The 21,303-nt window shown below is 44.1% G+C and overlaps 1 protein-coding gene across 7 annotated transcripts in view; it reads left to right on the top strand.

Moving 5' to 3' along the window:
• The first annotated feature begins 11,891 nt into the window (after positions 1 to 11,891).
• LOC139539177 (DDB1- and CUL4-associated factor 6-like) overlaps positions 11,892 to 21,303 on the top strand; it is a 63,665-nt gene continuing 54,253 nt past the window's right edge. For 5 of the 7 annotated variants that reach the window (XM_071342058.1, XM_071342057.1, XM_071342055.1 and 2 more), the window contains exon 1: positions 11,892 to 12,348. In XM_071342058.1, coding sequence (XP_071198159.1) covers positions 12,258 to 12,348 — 91 coding nt within the window. In that variant the 5' untranslated portion in view covers positions 11,892 to 12,257. The remainder of the gene's footprint in view (positions 12,349 to 21,303) is intronic. The other 2 variants (XM_071342060.1, XM_071342059.1) reach the window with 1 other exon arrangement.

Raw genomic sequence — 21,303 nt, 5'->3', positions numbered from 1 at the left:
CGTGTAGCTCCACACCTCCGCCGCCCGCTAGAACCACTCATCTACCCCAGGAGCCGCGCTCCGGCTGGAAAATCCAAAACACACTGGAAGGGGGTCAACCCAGTGGAGGAGTGACCTAGGGGGTTGTGGGCATACTCTGCCCAGGGAAGGAATCGTGCCCACTCACCCTGCCAGTCATGATAGTGACTCCTCAGGAACCTCCCCAGCTCCTGGTTCATCCTCTCCACCTGCCCATTGGACTGAGGCCGATACCCGGAATTGAGGCTGACCGTGACCAAGCTTCTCCAAGAAGGCCCTCCAAACTCGTGATGTGAATTGGGGGCCACGGTCAGAGACAATGTCCTCCGAAAGGCCATAATGCCAGAAGAGTGGCTCAGCAACCTGGAGAGCAGTGGGGAGACCAGGAACTAAATCGACAGGACTTGGGAAATCTATCCACCAGAATGGGGGTGAAACCATCAGAGGGAGGAAGATTGACTAACCAATGGATAGATGTGACCAAAGTCCCTGAGGCACAGGAAGTGGCAGGAGCTTCCCTGCTGGAGCATTCTGGGGGTCCATCAAGCCGATCCATTATCCCTGTGGGCACGTAGATGCGCTCAGGAAGACAATTCCGGGGTGCGGGCTCCCTCTAGAGCCTGGCAGATGTCCACGTCTACATCCCAAACCACTGGACCCACGACTCGGGAGGATGGGATTATGGGTGCCCTCTGGACAGGAACCTCTCCCGAATCGTAGATACGGGACCGAGCATTGGCCTTTATGTTCTTAGAACCTGGGCGATAAATCAGCGTGAAGACGAACCTGGTGGGAAAAAAAGTCCTGGCTTGGCGCGGATTCAGTCTCCTCGTTGTCCGTATGTACTCTAGGTTCTGATGGTCGAAGAGGATGACATATGGTTCCTTGGCGCCCTCCAGCCAGTGTCTCCACTCCTTCTTCACCACCAGGAGCTACCGATCCACAACGTCATAATTCCTCTCTGCGCAGGACAGTTTCTTGGAGAGAAAAAAAGCACAAGGATATAATTTCATTGGGTTACCCTGTCATTGTGACAAAACTGCCCCCCCACCCACCTCAGATGCGTCTACCTCAACCACAAAAGGTAGTGTGGGATATGGGTGTTTTAGCAAGGAGGAGGAGGTGAGCGGGGGACCACGCCAGCGTACGAGGCACACACTTAAGTGAGGTGAGAGGGGTGGCGACGGCACTGAAGTTCCTGATGAAGCGGCGGTAGAAGTTGTCAAACCCCAAAAACCATTGTAACCCGTTGGTGGTTGGGACTGGCCATGACTTTACCGCATCCACCTTCCTATCCTCCATCCTCAGCTCCCTGTGGGCTGATTTGGTAACCCAAGGATACCGCCCTCTGGTGGAATTGGCACAACTCCGCCTAGACGAACAGGTGATTGTCCAAGAGGCGTTGCAGGACTGCTCGTGGGTGAAGTGATCTTTCAGGTTGGTCGAGAAGATCAGGATGTCGTCGATGTATACAATCACCTGCCGTCTGAACAGGTCCCTGAACCCCTTGTTGACGAATGTCTGGAACACTGATGGAGCATTGGCTAAGCCAAAGCGCATAACCAAATACTCATAGTGACCAGACATCGTGCTGAAGGCCATCTTCCACTCATCCCCTTCCCAGATGCAGATGAGATTGTAGGTACTCTGCAGGTCCAGTTTGGTGAAGAACTGGGCCCCGCGCAGCTGCTCGATGGCACCAACGGGAGAGGGTACCAATACTTCTTAGTGATGTCAAGTCCTCGGTAATCGATACATGGGCGTAATCCTCCCTACTTTTTGGCCACGAAGAAGAAACCAGCCGACGCAGGGGACATGGGTGAAAGCCAGTTGGAGCGCCTTTTGAATGTACACTTCCGTTCAAAAGTGTGGGGTCACAAATTTTTGGACCATTAACATAAAAAGTGATCAGAAATACAGTGTAGACATTGTTAATGATGTTGTAAGTGACTATTGTAGTTGGAAACGGCAGATTTTTTATGGAATATCTACATGGGCGTACAGAGGCCCATTATAGCAACCATCACTCCTGTGTTCCAATGGCACGTTGTGTTAGCTAATCCAAGTTTATCATTTTAAAAGGCTAATTGATCATTAGAAATCGCTTTTGCAATTATGTTAGCACAGCTGAAAATGGTTATGTTGATTAAAGAAGCAATAAAACTGGCCTTCTTTAGACTAGTTGAGTATCTGGACCATCAGCATTTGTAAGTTTGATTACAGGCTCAAAACAATTAACTTTCTTCTGAAACACATCAGTCTATTCTTGTTCTGAGAAATGAAGGCTATTCCATGTGAGAAATTGCCAAGAAACTGAACATCTCATGCAACGCTGTGTACTACTCCCGTCACAGAACAGCGCAAACTGGCTCTGACCAGAATAGAAAAGGGAGTGGGGGGCCCTGGTGCACAACTGAGGACAAGTACATTAGAGTGTCTAGTTTGAGAAACAGACACCTCACAAGTCCTCAACTGGCAGCTTCATTAAATAGTACTCGCAAAACACCTACTCCTCTTTCTATTCTGGTTAGAGCCAGTTTGCGCTGTTCTGTGTGACCCCAAACTTTTGAACGGTAGTAATCCTCCATGGCCTGGGTCTCAGCCACAGACAAAGGATAGATGCGTCCGAGCGGAAGTGTAGCACCGGGGTGAAAAAACCTGAGGTCTTGGCTAATTTCTTTTGATTTTCCCATGATGTCAAACAAAGAGGCACTGAGTTTGAAGGTAGGCCTTGAAATACATCCACAGGTACACCTCCAATTGACTCAAATTATGTTAATTAGCCTATCATAAACTTCTAAAGCCATGACATGATTTTCTGGAATTTTCCAAGCTGTTTAAAGGCACAGTCAACTTAGTGTATGTAAACTTCTGACCCACTGGAATTGTGATACAGTGAATTATAAGTGAAATAATCTATCTGTAAACAATTGTTGGAGAAATTACTTGTGTCATGCACAAAGTAGATGTCCTAACCGACTTGCCAAAACTATAGTTTGTTAATAACAAGACATTTGTGGAGTGGTTGAAAAACAAGTTTTAATGAATCCAACATAAGTGTATGTAAACTTCTGACTTCAACTGTACTCCTCAGCACCCCCATACCCACCCCCCTCAGACAATCCCGCAGGTGAAGAAGCTGGATGTGGAGGTCCTGGGCTGGTGTGGTTATACTCAAATCAAATCAAATCAAATTTTATTAGTCACATACACATGGTTAGCAGATGTTAATGCGAGTGTAGCGAAATGCTTGTGCTTCTAGTTCCGACAATGCAGTAATAACCAACAAGTAATCTAACCTAACAATTCCACAACTACTACCTTATACACACACACAAGTGTAAAGGGATAAAGAATATGTACATAAAGATATATGAATGAGTGGTGGTACAGAACGGCATGGCAAGATGCAGTAGATGGTATAGAGTACGGTATATACATATGAGATGAGTACTGTAGGGTATGTAAACATAAAGTGGCATAGTTTAAAGTGGCTAGTGGTACATGTATTACATAAAGATGGCAAGATGCAGTAGATGATATAAAGTACAGTATATACATATACATATACATATGAGATGAGTAATGTAGGGTATGTAAACATTATATTAAGTGGCATTGTTTAAAGTGGCTAGTGGTACATTTTTACATAATTTCCATCAATTCCCATTTTTAAAGTGGCTGGAGTTGAGTCAGTATGTTGGCAGCGGCCGCTAAATGTTAGTGGTGGCTGTTTAACAGTCTGATGGCCTTGAGATGGAAGCTGTTTTTCAGTCTCTCGGTCCCTGCTTTGATGCACCTGTACTGACCTCGCCTTCTGGATGATAGCGGGGTGAACAGGCAGTGGCTTGGGTGGTTGTTGTCCTTGATGATCTTTATGGCCTTCCTGTGACATCGGGTGGTGTAGGTGTCCTGGAGGGCAGGTAGTTTGCCCCCGGTGGTGCGTTCTGCAGACCTCACTACCCTCTGGAGAGCCTTACGGTTGTGGGCGGAGCAGTTGCCGTACCAGGCGGTGATACAGCCCGACAGGATGCTCTCGATTGTGCATCTGTAGAAGTTTGTGAGTGCTTTTGGTGACAAGCCGAATTTCTTCAGCCTCCTGAGGTTGAAGAGGCGCTGCTGCGCCTTCTTCACAACGCTGTCTGTGTGGGTGGACCAATTCAGTTTGTCCGTGATGTGTACACCGAGGAACTTAAAACTTTCCACCTTCTCCACTACTGACCCGTCGATGTGGATAGGGGGGTGCTCCCTCTGCTGTTTCCTGAAGTCCACAATCATCTCCTTTGTTTTGTTGACGTTGAGTGTGAGGTTATTTTCCTGACACCACACTCCGAGGGCCCTCACCTCCTCCCTGTAGGCCGTCTCGTCGTTGTTGGTAATCAAGCCTACCACTGTAGTGTCATCCGCAAACTTGATGATTGAGTTGGAGGCGTGCATGGCCACGCAGTCGTGGGTGAACAGGGAGTACAGGAGAGGGCTCAGAACGCACCCTTGTGGGGCCCCAGTGTTGAGGATCAGCGGGGTGGAGATGTTGTTACCTACCCTCACCACCTGGGGGCGGCCCGTCAGGAAGTCCAGGACCCAGTTGCACAGGGCGGGGTCGAGACCCAGGGTCTCGAGCTTGATGACGAGTTTGGAGGGTACTATGGTGTTAAATGCTGAGCTGTAATCGATGAACAGCATTCTCACATGGGTATTCCTCTTGTCCAGATGGGTTAGGGCAGTGTGCAGTGTGGTTGCGATTGCGTCGTCTGTGGACCTATTGGGTCGGTAAGCAAATTGGAGTGGGTCTAGGGTGTCCGGTAGGGTGGAGGTGATATGGTCCTTGACTAGTCTCTCAAAGCACTTCATGATGACGGAAGTGAGTGCTACGGGGCGGTAGTCGTTTAGCTCAGTTACCTTAGCTTTCTTGGGAACAGGAACAATGGTGGCCCTCTTGAAGCATGTGGGAACAGCAGACTGGGATAAGGATTGATTGAATATGTCCGTAAACACACCAGCCAGCTGGTCTGCGCATGCTCTGAGGACGCGGCTGGGAATGCCGTCTGGGCCTGCAGCCTTGCGAGGGTTAACACGTTTAAATGTTTTACTCACCTCGGCTGCAGTGAAGGAGAGCCCGCAGGTTTTGGTAGGGGGCCGTGTCAGTGGCACTGTATTGTCCTCAAAGCGGGCAAAAAAGTTATTTAGCCTGTCTGGGAGCAAGACATCCTGGTCCGCGACGGGGCTGGTTTTCTTTTTGTAATCCGTGATTGACTGTAGACCCTGCCACATACCTCTTGTGTCTGAGCTGTTGAATTGCGACTCGATTTTGTCTCTGTACTGGGACTTAGCCTGTTTGATTGCCTTGCGGAGAGAATAGCTACACTGTTTGTATTCGGTCATGCTTCCGGTCACCTTGCCCTGGTTAAAAGCAGTGGTTCGCGCTTTCAGTTTCACGCGAATGCTGCCGTCAATCCACGGTTTCTGGTTTGGGAATGTTTTAATCGTTGCTGTGGGTACGACATCGTCAATGCACTTCCTAATGAACTCGCTCACCGAATCAGCATATTCGTCAATATTGTTGTTGGACGCAATGCGGAACATATTCCAATCCGCGTGATCGAAGCAGTCTTGAAGCGTGGATTCAGATTGGTCGGACCAGCGTTGAACAGACCTGAGCGCGGGAGCTTGTTGTTTTAGTTTCTGTTTGTAGGCTGGAATCAACAAAATGGAGTCGTGGTCAGCTTTTCCGAAAGGGGGGCGGGGGAGGGCCTTATATGCGTCGCGGAAATTAGTATAACAATGATCTAGGGTTTTTCCAGCCCTGGTAGCACAATCGATATGCTGATAGAATTTAGGGAGTTTTGTTTTTAGATTAGCCTTGTTAAAATCCCCAGCTACGATGAATGCAGCCTCAGGGTGTGTGGTTTCCAGTTTACAAAGAGTCAGATAAAGTTCGTTCAGGGCCATCGATGTGTCTGCTTGGGGGGGAATATATACGGCTGTGATTATGATTGAAGAGAATTCCCTTGGTAGATAATGCGGTCGACATTTGATTGTGAGGAGTTCTAGATCAGGTGAACAGAATGACTTGAGTTCCTGTGTGTTGTTATGATGATCACACCACGTCTCGTTAATCATAAGGCATACCCCCCCGCCCCTCTTCTTACCAGAAAGATGTTTGTTTCTGTCGGCGCGATGCATGAAGAAACCAGCTGGCTGCACCGACTCCGTTAGCGTCTCTTGAGTTAGCCATGTTTCCGTGAAGCAGAGCACGTTGCAATCCCTGATGTCTCTCTGGAATGTTACCCGTGCTCGGATTTCATCAACCTTATTGTCAAGAGACTGGACATTGGCGAGTAGTATGCTAGGGAGTGGAGCGCGATGTGCCCGTCTCCGAAGCCTGACCACGAGACCGCCTCGTTTGCCCCTTTTACGGCGTCGCACAGGGTCGCCGGCTGGGATCAGATCCATTGTATTGGGTGGAAGGCAAAACACTGGATCCGTTTCGGGAAAGTCATATTCCTGGTAGGAACGATGATGAGTTGACGTTAATCGTATATTCAGTAGTTCCTCCCGACTGTATGTAATGAAACCTAAGATTACCTGGGGTACCGATGTAAGAAATAACACATAAAAAAACAAAATACTGCATATTTTCCAAGGAACGCGAAGCGAGGCGGCCATCTCTTTTCGGCGCCGGAAGTTTGGTCTGTGGTTGTGAAACCAGTTGGACATACTGCCAAATTCTCTAAAATGATGTTGTAGGCAGCTTATTGTATAGAAATGAACATTACATTCTCTGGCAACAGCTCTGGTGGACATTCCTGCAGTCAGCATGCCAATTGCACGCTCCCTCAAAACTTGAGACATCAGTGGCGTTGTGACACAAAACTGCACATTTTGAAGTGGCCTTTTATTGTTCCCAGGACAAGGTGCACCTGTGTTATGATCACACTGTTTAATCAGCTTCTTGATATGCCACACCTGTCAGGTGGATGGATTATATTGGCAAAGGAGAAATGCTCACTAATAGGGATGTAAACAAGTTTGTGCTGAAAATTTGAGATAAATAAGATTGTGTGAATGGAAAATTTATGGGATTTTTTTATTTCAGCTCATGAAACATGGGACCAACACTTTACATGTTGCGTTTTATATTTTTGTTCAGTATACATATATGAAATGGTGTGTATAGACAGTAGGTGTAGTTAGCAGTAGGTAGGATGAGCCTTGACTAGAATATAGTATGTAAACATAATTAAAGTGACCAGTGTTCAATGACTATATATATATATACACTGCTCAAAAAAATAAAGGGAACACTAAAATAACACATCCTAGATCTGAATGAATGAAATATTCTTATTAAATACTTGTATCTTTACATAGTTGAATGTGCTGACAACAAAATCACACAAAAATTATCAATGGAAATCAAATGTATCAACCCATGGAGGTCTGGATTTGGAGTCACACTCAAAATTAAAGTGGAAAACCACACTACAGGCTGATCCAACTTTGATGTAATGTCCTTAAAACAAGTCAAAATGAGGCTCAGTAGTGTGTGTGGCCTCCACGTGCCTGTATGACCTCCCTACAACGCCTGGGCATGCTCCTGATGAGGTGGCGGATGGTCTCCTGAGGGATCTCCTCCCAGACCTGGACTAAAGCATCTGCCAACTCCTGGACAGTCTGTGGTGCAACGTGGCGTTGGTGGATGGAGCGAGACAGGATGTCCCAGATGTGCTCAATTGGATTCAGGTCTGGGGAACGGGCGGGCCAGTCCATAGCATCAATGCATTCCTCTTGCAGGAACTGCTGACACACTCCAGCCACATGAGGTCTAGCATTGTCTTGCATTAGGAGGAACCCAGGGCCAACCGCACCAGCATATGGTCTCACAAGGGGTCTGAGGATCTCATCTCGGTACCTAATGACAGTCAGGCTACCTCTGGCGAGCACATGGAGGGCTGTGCAGCCCCCCAAAGAAATGCCACCCCACACCATGACTGACCCACCGCCAAACCGGTCATGCTGGAGGATGTTGCAGGCAGCAGAACGTTCTCCACGGCGTCTCCAGACTCTGTCACGTCTGTCACATGCTCAGTGTGAACCTGCTTTCATCTGTGAAGAGCACAGGGCGCCAGTGGCGAATTTGCCAATCTTGGTGTTCTCTGGCAAATGCCAAACGTCCTGCACGGTGCTGGGCTGTAAGCACAACCCCCACCTGTGGACGTCGGGCCCTCATACCACCCTCATGGAGTCTGTTTCTGACCGTTTGAGCAGACACATGCACATTTGTGGCCTGCTGGAGGTCATTTTGCAGGGCTCTGGCAGTGCACCTCCTTGCACAAAGGCGGAGGTAGCGGTCCTGCTGCTGGGTTGTTGCCCTCCTACGGCCTCCTCCACGTCTCCTGATGTACTGGCCTGTCTCCTGGTAGCGCCTCCATGCTCTGGACACTACGCTGACAGACACAGCAAACCTTTTTGCCACAGCTCGCATTGATGTGCCATCCTGGATGAACTGCACTACCTGAGCCACTTGTGTGGGTTGTAGACTCCGTCTCATGCTACCACTAGAGTGAGAGCCCTGCCAGCATTCAAAAGTGACCAAAACATCAGCCAGGAAGCATAGGAACTGAGAAGTTGTCTGTGGTCACCACCTGCAGAATCACTCCTTTTTTGGGGGTGTCTTGCTAATTGCCTATAATTTCCACCTTTTGTCTATTCCATTTGCACAACAGCATGTGAAATGTATTGTCAATCAGTGTTGCTTCCTAAGTGGACAGTTTGATTTCACAGAAGTGTGATTGACTTGGAGTTACATTGTGTTGTTTAAGTGTTCCCTTTATTTTTTTGAGCAGTGTATATATAGGGCAGCAGTCTCTAAGTTGCAGCGTATATATATACAGTGGGGAGAACAAGTATTTGATACACTGCCGATTTTGCAGGTTTTCCTACTTACAAAGCATGTAGAGGTCTGTAATTTTTATCATAGGTACACTTCAACTGTGAGAGACGGAATCTAAAACAAAAATCCAGAAAATCACATTGTATGATTTTTAAGTAATTCATTTGCATTTTATTGCATGACATAAGTATTTGATACATCAGAAAAGCAGAACTTAATATTTGGTACAGAAACCTTTGTTTGCAATTACAGAGATCATACGTTTCCTGTAGTTCTTGACCAGGTTTGCACACACTGCAGCAGGGATTTTGGCCCACTCCTCCATACAGACCTTCTCCAGATCCTTCAGGTTTCGGGGCTGTCGCTGGACAATACGGACTTTCAGCTCCCTCCAAAGATTTTCTTTTGGGTTCAGGTCTGGAGACTGGCTAGGCCACTCCAGGACCTTGAGATGCTTCTTACGGAGCCACTCCTTAGTTGCCCTGGCTGTGTGTTTCGGGTCGTTGTCATGCTGGAAGACCCAGCCACGACCCATCTTCAATGCTCTTACTGAGGGAAGGAGGTTGTTGGCCAAGATCTCGCGATACATGGCCCCATCCATCCTCCCCTCAATACGGTGCAGTCGTCCTGTCCCCTTTGCAGAAAAGCATCCCCAAAGAATGATGTTTCCACCTCCATGCTTCACGGTTGGGATGGTGTTCTTGGGGTTGTACTCATCCTTCTTCTTCCTCCAAACACGGCGAGTGGAGTTTAGACCAAAAAGCTCTATTTTTGTCTCATCAGACCACATGACCTTCTCCCATTCCTCCTCTGGATCATCCAGATGGTCATTGGCAAACTTCAGACGGGCCTGGACATGCGCTGGCTTGAGCAGGGGGACCTTGCGTGCGCTGCAGGATTTTAATCCATGACGGCGTAGTGTGTTACTAATGGTTTTCTTTGAAACGGTGGTCCCAGCTCTCTTCAGGTCATTGACCAGGTCTTGCCGTGTAGTTCTGGGCTGATCCCTCAACTTCCTCATGATCATTGATGCCCCACGAGGTGAGATCTTGCATGGAGCCCCAGACCGAGGGTGATTGACCGTCATCCTGAACTTCTTCCATTTTCTAATAATTGCGCCAACAGTTGCTGCCTTCTCACCAAGCTGCTTGCCTATTGTCCTGTAGCCCATCCCAGCCTTGTGCAGGTCTACAATTTTATCCCTGATGTCCTTACACAGCTCTCTTGTCTTGGCCATTGTGGAGAGGTTGGAGTCTGTTTGATTGAGTGTGTGGACAGGTGTCTTTTATACAGGTAACGAGTTCAAACAGGTGCAGTTAATACAGGTAATGAGTGGAGAACAGGAGGGCTTCTTAAAGAAAAACGAACAGGTCTGTGAGAGCCGGAATTCTTACTGGTTGGTAGGTGATCAAATACTTATGTCATGCAATAAAATGCAAATGAATTACTTAAAAATCATACAATGTGATTTTCTGGATTTTTGTTTTAGATTCCGTCTCTCACAGTTGAAGTGTACCTATGATAAAAATTACAGACCTCTACATGCTTTGTAAGTAGGAAAACCTGCAAAATTGGCAGTGTATCAAATACTTGTTCTCCCCACTGTATATAGGGCAGCAGTCTCTAAGTTGCAGCGTAGAGTACCGGGTGGGAGCCGGCTAGTAACAGTGACTAAGTTCAGAGCAGGGTACTGGGCGGAGGCTGGAGATAGAAGCTGTTTTTCAGTCTTTCGGTCCCAGCTTTGATGTACCTGTATTGTCTCTTCCTACAGTGAGCTCCAAAAGTATTGGGACAGTGACACATTTTTTGTTGTTTTGGCTCTGTACTCAAGCACTTTGGATTTGAAAATTATACATAAATATCATACCTCCCAAAAGTGCTGACCTCCCCTGTTATGCTGACCTCCCCTGTAATAGTGAGAAGTTAGCATGTCTTGGGGGTATGATATTTGTGCATCTGTAACTTTCTCACTCATAATTAGTCAGGATTAATTTAGGATTATCCATAATCATGGTAGCATCCACATTAATGTAGAAGTGTTTTAGAAACATATTCTATTCTTATTTACAATGAAAGTGACTCCAAAATGACACAATACATTATTTACAATTAATTTCTATTGGCCACAAAATAATCTGAAACACAACTAAAACAAACAGCAAATGCATCCAACAAGTTTGTAGAGTAACAAGCTTGATGTAATCATGTCATGTTAGGAATATGGAACTAAACTTTTGACTACTTTAATATACATAAGTGAATTTGTCCCAATACTTTAGGTCCCATAAAATGGGGGGATTATGAACAAAAAAATACTGTAATTCCTAAATGGTTTACCTGATATGGATAAAAACACCCTCAAATTAAATGACAGTCTGCACTTACCTCATAGTCATTGTATAATTTCAAACCCAAAGTGCTGATCACAGAGTACAGAGCCAAAACAACAAAAATGTGTCACTGTTCCAATACTTTTGGAGTTCCCTGTAGATGGTGGCAGGGTGAACAGGCGGCTACCGGGTGCTGTAGATGTCCTAGAGGGCAGGCAGAGTGCCCCCGACATGATGCTCTCAATGGTGCATCTGTAGAAGTTTGTGAGGGCCAAGACGAATTTCTTCAGCCTCCTGAGGTTGAAGAGGCACTGTTGCGCCTTCACCACACTGTGCTGTGTATGGAAGGACAGTTTTTTGGGTTATCAATGATGTGTGCGCACCAAGGAACTTGACGCGTTTCATCTGAATGCTCCAAAACTTTGCGTCCTGCTGAACGGTCCCCAGAGTCTACCATTTGTTTATCTACCTTCACATCCAGTATTAATATGATAACACTTTACTACATAATCGCGCAATTATAACTATATTATATATAATGGCCTCAACTGGGTTTTCAACTAATATTGTTAGAGACTAGCGTCTTCTCCTTGAGTGCTTCGTCATACGGCTGCAATGTTGACGGTCTCGAACATAGAAATACAACGCATAGAACGGTTCACATACCACTGAGAACCTGCTTTATTGCGTTGTTTCAACCAGGGAGTTCATTGGTTGCATAGGAAGGGTTTGACACAACAAGACAGAGAAGTAGAGAGCCATCCAAATAACAAGCATCAGAAGAATATAGCGACCGAAGAGAAGCTGCAAAGTGAAGAGGGGCGATAAAGATAAAAGCTTGATATAGCTAGAGTTAGCTTAGCGCCCATGCTGACGTTACTAGCTAGCTACTGTACGTCGCAACGGCCCCAACGACCCCACAGAGAACAAGCAAAACAACACCCAGAGGCGATAGTCAGAAGGCAGGGTTTACAACTGTATTTCAATGCTATTTTTAAGTAAAAGGAGGTTCGAGCATGATGTCCTGCTCTGGTAACCTGGTTTGGGATGTTAACAAGCGCTCTATTGGATATAATGAACCGAATGCTGTCAGGATCAACTACTTAGGTAAGAGCTCCTGACTGGGTCCAAAATAATTTGCTACAGCTAGTGAACGTCGATCAGTTAACTAGCTAGCTAACTATATTTTCGATTAGCTTGCTGACACGTGAAATACAAACTTGCAACAACATTGTCGCTAATTTGTTTTCCAGTTTAGACAACATTAGCGTTGATACTTTGTTTCATTGCAACGATTGCTTGCCTTTCCGCTTGGGCAGCTGGCTATTTGTAACAATACCCCTTCGCTTGCCACATCTAGCTATGCCTTTTTTAGGTAGCGACACCTAAGATAGACCATTACTTATAGTTCTGTCAATTCCTGTGTTGATATTGATGTTTGATTAACCAATTATTTCCTCACAGAGGTTACACTAGTTGTAGGTGGTGCCCAGGGGTACATTTCTATATCCATCTGCAGTCTACCTTTTGTCCTTACAAAATAAATAATAATGCTGGTCATTTGAAGATTGTATTTCGACAGAATAGAGTATTGGGCTTACTCATTGGGAATATTGATTATTGCAATTTGCCCAGTTGCTAATCAAATGAGTAACTATCATTATATTATACAGTACCAGTCAGAAGTTTGCACACAACTACTCATTCAAGGGGTTTTCTTATTTTTTAAAACTATTTTCTACATTTTAGAATAATGGTGAAGAAATCAAAACTATGAAATAACACATGGAATCATGTAGTAACCAGAAAAGTGTTAAACAAATCAAAATATAATTTATATTTGAGATTCTTCAAAGTAGCCACCCTTTGCCTTGATGACAGCTTTGCACACTTGGCATTCTCTCAACCAGCTTCACCTGGAATGTTTTTCCAACAGTCTTGAAAGAGTTCCCACATATGCTGAGCACTTGTTGGCTGCTTTACCTTCACTCTGTGGTCCAACTCATCTCAAACCATCTCAATTGGGTTGAGGTTGGGTGATTGTGGAGGCCATGTCATCTGACGCAGCACTCCCATCACTCTTTGTCAAATAGCCCTTACACAGCCTGGAGATGTGTTGACTCATTGTCCTGTTGAAAAACAAATGATAGTTCCACTAAGCACAAACCAGATGGGATGGCGTATCGCTGCAGAATGCTGTGTTAGCCATCCTGGTTAAGTGTGCCTTTTTAATTCTAAATAAATCACTGACAGTGTCACCAGCAAAGCACCCGCACACCATCACACCTCCTCCTCCATGCAGAACTACACATACAGAGATCATCCGTTTACCTACTCTGCGTCTCACAAAGACACGGCAGTTGGAACCAAATATCTCACATTTGGACTCATCAGACCAAAGGACAGATTTCTGCCGGTCTAATGTCCATTGCTCATGTTTCTTGGCCCAGGCAAGTCTCTTCTTCTTATTGGTGTCTTTTAGTAGTTGTTTCTTTGCAGCAATTTGACCATGAAGTCCTGATTCACGCAGTCTCCTCTGAACAGTTGATGTTGAGATGTGTCTGTTACTTGAACTCTGTGAAGCATTTATTTGGGCTGCAATCTGAGGTACAGTTAACTCTAATGAACTTATCCTCTGCAGCAGAGGTAACTCTGGGTCTTCCTTTCCTGTGGCGGTCCTCATGAGAGCCAGTTTCATCATAGCGCTTGATGGTTTTTGCAACAGCACTTTAAAGACACTTTCAAAGTTCTTGACATTTTCCTTATTGACTGACCATGTCCTAAAGTAATGATTGACTGTCATTTCTCTTTGCTTATTTGAGTTGTTCTAGCCATAATATGGACTTGGTCTTTTACCAAATAGGGCTATCTTCTGTATACCCCCCTACCTTGTCACAACACAACTGATTGGCTCAAACGCATTAAGAAGGAAAGAAATTCCAAAAATTAACTTTTAACACAGCACACCTGTTAAGTAAGTTGCATTCCAGGTGACTACCCCATGAAGCTGGTTGAGAGAATGCCAAGAGTGTGCAAGGCTGTCATCAAGGCATAGGGTGGCTACTTTTGAAGAATCTCAAAAAGAAAGTTTATTTGGATTTGTTAAACACTTTTTTGGTTATTAAATGATTCCATATGTGTTTTTTCATAGTTTTGATGTCTTCACTATTATTATAATGTAGAAAATAGTAAAAATAAAGAAAAACCCAGGAATAAGTAAGTGTGTCCAAACTTTTGACTGGTACTGTACATTTTGAGACTGGACTATGAATTGAATCCCAATAGCCAGAAGGGGGAGCAGTGGCATTATATTCATTTTGACAATAGATATTCTGCTGTTTAAAGCAACTGGGATATTATTCCATCTACCAAGGCCAGATTTAACTGATTTTGAGCATTTTGTTAGTTTGTGGCTATGGTTTTATCTAAGGAAATATATATATACTCCCAAATATATATATACTCCCTATTTTTTTAAAAGGCAACTATTGGGGTTCCATAAGTAGAGATGGACTCCTCCATCGGGGTCTTGAGAGGCAGTAGGGCTGATTTTGGTTAGGTAAATTCAGCTTAATCTCAAGCAATAAAATGTATCTACGGTCTTCAGTGCGTTTGGGAGCGATTGAGATACATTGTCTAAATATAGTAAAATATTGTCTGTGCATAATGAGATGAAGTGATCAGTAGATTTTAGAGAAGTGTTATTTTCTTCGATTGACGATGGAACCCCCTAGGCCAGGGGTTCCATGGATAATAAGAGTAGAAAAGGCGAAGTTGGATCGACTTGTCTACTACTTTTAGTGATTCTGAACAGAGCTGAGCATATATGGCCTGTTATAACTGTGGCTGAGGGATTGGCATATAGTATTTTAATCATATTATTGAAATTGGAGCCAATTCCCATTTCTTCCAAGGCAGATTAGAGATTTGACCATTCTAGTCTATCAAAAGCTTTTTCTCCGTCGAGAGAAGATACAGCCCAAGAAGCTTGTTTCTGATGAAGCATTTAAGATATGTTTATCTTGGCAAGTCATCTAAGATATGTTTATCTTGGCAAGTCATCTAAGATATGTTTATCTTGGCAAGTCATCTAAGATATGTTTATCTTGGCAAGTCATCTAAGATATGTTTATCTTGGCAAGTCATCTAAGATATGTTTATCTTGGCAAGTCATCTAAGATATGTTTATCTTGGCAAGTCATCTAAGATATGTTTATCTTGGCAAGTCATCTAAGATATGTTTATCTTGGCAAGTCATCTAAGATATGTTTACCTTGGCAAGTCATCTAAGATATGTTTACCTTGGCAAGTCATCTAAGATATGTTTATCTTGGCAAGTCATCTAAGATATGTTTACCTTGGCATGTCATCTAAGATATGTTTACCTTGGCAAGTCATCTAAGATATGTTTACCTTGGCAAGTCATCTAAGATATGTTTACCTTGGCAAGTCATCTAAGATATGTTTACCTTGGCAAGTCATCTAAGATATGTTTACCTTGGCAAGTCATCTAAGAACAAATTCTTATTTTACAATGAAGGCCTACCCCGGCCAAACCTTCCCCTAACCCGGACGATACTAGGCCAATTGTGCGCCACCATATGGGACTCCTAGTCACGGCTGGTTGTGATACAGCCCTGGATCAAATCAGGGTCTGTAGTGAATCCTCTAGCACTGAGATGCAGTGCCTTAGACTGCTGCGCCACTCGGGAGCCCCACACAAAAATAAGCTGAACATGTAATAGTCGACAGAGGTTATCCAAGGAAAACACTTTTTAACAAACCCGCTTTGGTCCGTGTGGACCAATTTGGGTAAATAGGTCTCAATGATAAAAAATTCAGTTAAATATCTACTCTAAATTAAGATTCAAAGATGTCTGCAGAAAGAATGGGGTGTGATGATATACAGTGCCTTCAGAAAGTATTCACACCCCTTTACTTTACCAAATTTATTTTTTATTTTTTAACCTTTATTTAACTAGGCAAGTCAGTTAAGAACAAATTCTTATTTACAATGACGGCCTACCAAAAGGCAAAAGGCCTCCTGCGGGGCCTGGAATAAAAATAAATACAATATAAATATAGGACAAAACACACATCACAACAAGAAACACAACATTACATAAAGAGAGACATAAGACAACAACATAGCAAGGCAGCAACACATGACAACACAGCATGGTAGCAACACAACATAACAACATGGTAGCAGCACAACATAGTAGCAGCACAACATGGTACAAACATTATTGGGCACAGACAACAGCACAAAGGGCAAGAAGGTAGAGACAATAATACATCACACAAAGCAGCCACAACTGTCAGTAAGAGTGTCCATGATTGAGTCTTTGAATGAAGAGATTGAGATAAAATTGTTCAGTTTGAGTGTTTGTTGCAGCTCGTTCCAGTCGCTAGCTGCAGGGAACTGAAAAGAGGAGCGACCCAGGGATGTGTGTGCTTTTGGAACCTTTAACAGAATGTGACTGGCAGAATGAGTGTTGTATGTGGAGGATGAGGGCTGCAGTAGATTTCTCAGATGGGGGGAGTGAGGCCTAAGAGGGTTTTATAAATAAGCATCAACCAGTGGATCTTGCGACGGGTATAGAGAGATGACCAGTTTACAGAGGAGTATAGAGCGCAGTGATGTGTCCTATAAGGAGCATTGGTGGCAAATCTGATGGCCGAATGGTAAAGAACATCTAGCAGCTCGAGAGCACCCTTACCTGCCGATCTATAAATTATGTCTCTGTAATGTAGCATGGGTAGGATGGTCATCTGAATCAGGGTTAGTTTGGCAGCTGGGGTGAAAGAGGCACGATTACGATAGAGGTAACCAAGTCTAGATTTAACTTTAGCCTGCAGCTTTGATATGTGCTGAGAGGACGACAGTGCACCGTCTAGCCATACTTAAAGCCTGAATTTTAAATTGATATTTTGTGCCACTGATCTACACACACTACCCATAATGTCAAAGTGAAATTTGGTTTGAAGACATTTTTCCAAATGTATAAAAAATGAAGAACTGAATTGTCTTGAGTCAAGTATTCAACCCCTTTGTTATGGCAAGCCTGAATAAGTTTAACAAATAAAATCACATAAGTTGCATGGACTCATGCTGTGTTCAATAATAGGGGTTAACATGATTTTTGAATGACTACCCCATCTTTGTACCCCACACATATAATTATCTGTAAGGTCCCTCAATCAAGTAGTGAATTTCAAGCACAGATGAAACCACAAAGTCTCACAAAAAAAGGTCACTGATTGGTAAATGTGTTTAAAAAAAAATATATATATATATATATATTTCAAAGCATACGCTGAATATCCCTTTGAGTATGGTGGTTATTAATTAGTTTTTACACCCAGTATCAATACAAAGATACAGGCGTCCTTCCTAACTTTGTTGCCATAGAGGAAGGAAACTGCTCAAGAATTTCACCATGAGGCCAATGGTGATTTTGAAACAGTTACCGAGTTTAAGGGTTGTGATATGAGAACTAAGGATGGATCAACAACATTGTAGTTACTTCACAATATTAACCTAAATTACAGAGTGAAAAGAAGGAAGCCTGTACATGCATCCTGTTTGCAACAAGGCACTTAAGTAATACTGTAAAAAATGTGACAAGAAATTACCATTATGTCCTGAATACAAAATGTTATGTTTTGGGCAATTCCAACACATCACTGAGTTCCACTCTTCATATTTTCAAGCATGGTGGTTGCATCATGTTATGGGTATGCTTGTCATTGGCAAGGATTAGGGTGTTTTTTAGGATAAAGAGATACCAAATACAGCTAAGCACAGGCAAAATCCTAGAGGAAAACCTGGTTCAGTCTGTTTTCCACCAGACACTGGGGGGAAAATTCACCTTTCAGCAGGACATTAACCTTAAACACAAGCGCAAATCTACACTGGAGTTGCTTACTAAGAAGACAGTGAATGTTCCTGAGTGGTCGAGTTACAGTTTTGACCTAAATCGGCTTGAAAATCTATGGCAAAACTTGAAAATGGCTTTCTAGCAATGATCAACAACCAACTTGACAGAGCTTGAATAATGAAAAAAATAATAATGGGCAAATATTGTACAATCCAGGTGTGCAAAGCTCTTACAGACTTACCTAAAAAGACGCACAGCTGTAATCGCTGCCAAAGGTGTTTCTAACATCAATCAATCAATCAAATGTATTTATAAAGCCCTTTTTACATTAGCCGATGTCACAAAGTGCTTTACAGAAACCCAGCCTAAAACTCCAAACAGCAAGCAATACAGATGTAGAAGCATGGTGGCTAGGAAGAAACCTAGATAGGAACCAGGCTATGAGGGGTGGCCAGTCCTCTTCTGGCTGTGCCGGGTGGAGATTTTAACAGTACATGGCCAAGATGTTCAAACGTTCATAGATGACCAGCAGGGTCAAATAATAATAATCATCGTGGTTATAGAGTGTGCAACAGGTCAGCACCTCAGGAGTAAATGTCAGTTGGCTTTTCATAGCCGATCATTCAGAGTTAGAGAGCGAGAAAGTCGAAAACAGCAGGTCCGGGACAAGGTAGCACGTCCGGTGAACAGGTCAGGGTTCCATAGCCGCAGGCAGAACAGTTGAAACTGGAGCAGCAGCAGGTGGACTGGGGTGGACTGGGGACAGCAAGGAGTCATCAGGCCAGGTAGTCATGAGGCATGGCTACCTGGGGCTCAGGTCCTCCGAGAGAAAAGAGAGTTAGAGGGAGCATACTTAAATTCACACAGGACACTGGATAAGACAGGAGAAATACTCCAGATATAACAGACTGATCCTAGCCCCCCAACACAAACTATTGCAGCATAAATACTGGCGGCTGAGACAGGAGGGGTCGGGAGACACTGTGGCCCCGTCCGACGATACCCCCGGACAGGGCCAATCAATCAATCAAATGTATTTATAAAGCCCTTCTTACATCAGCTGATGTCACAAAGTGCTGTACAGAAATACAGCCTAAAACCCCAAACAGCAAGCAATGCAGGTGTAGAAGTTTTGGGTCATTGTCATGCTGGAATACCCATCCACGACCCATTTTCAATGCCCTGGCTGAGGGAAGGAGGTTCTCACCCAAGATTTGACGTTACATGGCCCTGTCCATCGTCCCTTTGATGCGGTGAAGTTGTCCTGTCCAGTTAGCAGAAACACCCCCAAAGCATAATGTTTCCACCTCCATGTTTGACGGTAGGGATGGTGTTCTTGGGGTCATAGGCAGCATTCCTCCTCCTCCAAACACAGCGAGTTGAGTTGATGCCAAAGAGCTCCATTTTGGTCTCATCTGACCACAACACTTTCACCCAGTTGTCCTCTGAATCATTCAGATGTTCATTGGCAAACTTCAGACGGGCATGTATATGTGCTTTCTTGAGCAGGGGGACCTTGCGGGCGCTGCAGGATTTCAGTCCTTCACGGCGTAGTGTGTTACCAATTGTTTTCTTGGTGACTATGGTCCCAGCTGCCTTGAGATCATTGACAAGATCCTCCCGTGTAGTTCTGGGCTGATTCCTCACCGTTCTCATGATCATTGCAACTCCACGAGGTGAGATCTTGGATGGAGCCCCAGGCTGAGGGAGATTGACAGTTCTTTTGTGTTTCTTCCATTTGCGAATAATCACACCAACTGTTGTCACCTTCTCACCAAGCTGCTTGGCGATGGTCTTTTTAGCCCATTCCAGCCTTGTGTAGGTCTACAATCTTGTCCCTGACATCCTTGGAGAGCTCTTTGGTCTTGGCCATGGTGGAGAGTTTGGCATCTGATTGATTGATTGCTTGCTTCTGTGGACAGGTGTCTTTTATACAGGTAACGAGCTGAGATTAGGAGCACTCCCTTTAAGAGTGTGCTCCTAATCTCAGCTCGTTACCTGTATAAAAGACACCTGGGAGCCAGAAATCTTTCTGATTGAGAGGGGGTCAAATACTTATTTCCCTCATTAAAATGCTAATCAATTTATAACATTTTTGACATGCGTTTTTTCTGGATTTTTTTGTTGTTATTCTGTCTCTCACTGTTCAAATAAACCTGCCATTAAAATTATAGACGGATCATTTCTTTGTCAGTGGGCAAACGTACAAAATCAGCAGGGGATCAAATACTTTTTTCCCTCACTGTATATGTCGAGACCGAGTCTGTGTCTCTCACATGGATAGGCAGACCATTTCATAAAAATTGAGCTCTATAGGAGAAAGCCCTGCCTCCAGCTGTTTGCTTAGAAATTCTAGGGACAATAAGGAGGCCTGCGTCTTGTGACCGTAGCGTATGTGTAGGTATGTACGGCAGGACCAAATTGGAAAGATAGGTAGGAGCAAGCCCATGTAATGCTTTGTAGGTTAGCAGTAAAACCTTGATCAGCCATTGCCTTAACAGGAAGCTAGTGTAGAGAGGCTAGCACTGGAGTAATATGATCACATTTTTTGATTCTAGTCAAGATTCTAGCAGCCGTGTTTAGCACTAACTGAAGTTTATTTAGTGATTTAACCAGGTAGCCAGAAAGTCGGGCATTGCAGTAGTCTAATCTAGAAGTGACAAAAGCATGGATACATTTTTGGACAGGAGGTTTCTGATTTTTGCAATGTTACGTAGATGGAAAAAAGCTGTCCTTGAAACAGTCTTGATATGTTCGTCAAAAGAGAGATCAGGGTCCATAGTAACGCCGAGGTTCTTCAGTTTTATTTGAGACTGTACAACCATCAAGATTAACGAGATTAATGTACAACCATCAAGATTAATTGTTAGATCCAACAGAAGAGCTCTTTGTTTCTTGGGACCTAGAACTAGCGTCTCTGTTTTGTCCGAGTTTAAAAGTAACACATTTGCCGCCATCCACTTCCTTATGTCTGAAACACAGGCTTCCAGGGAGGGCAATTTTGGGTCTTCACCATGTTTCATCGAAATGTCCAGCTGTGTATCGTCCGCAAAGCAGTGAAAGTTAACATTATGTTTCCGAAATGACATCACCAAGAGGTAAAATATATAGTGAAAACAATAGTGGTCCTAAAACGGAACCTTGAATAACACCGAAATTTACAGTTGATTTTTCAAGA

Source organism: Salvelinus alpinus, chromosome 14 (assembly GCF_045679555.1).
Source record: "Salvelinus alpinus chromosome 14, SLU_Salpinus.1, whole genome shotgun sequence".
NCBI classification, from domain to species: Eukaryota; Metazoa; Chordata; class Actinopteri; order Salmoniformes; family Salmonidae; genus Salvelinus; species Salvelinus alpinus.
Note: the sequence above shows the minus strand (reverse complement) of the source record. Positions and strands in the feature narration are given on the sequence as shown.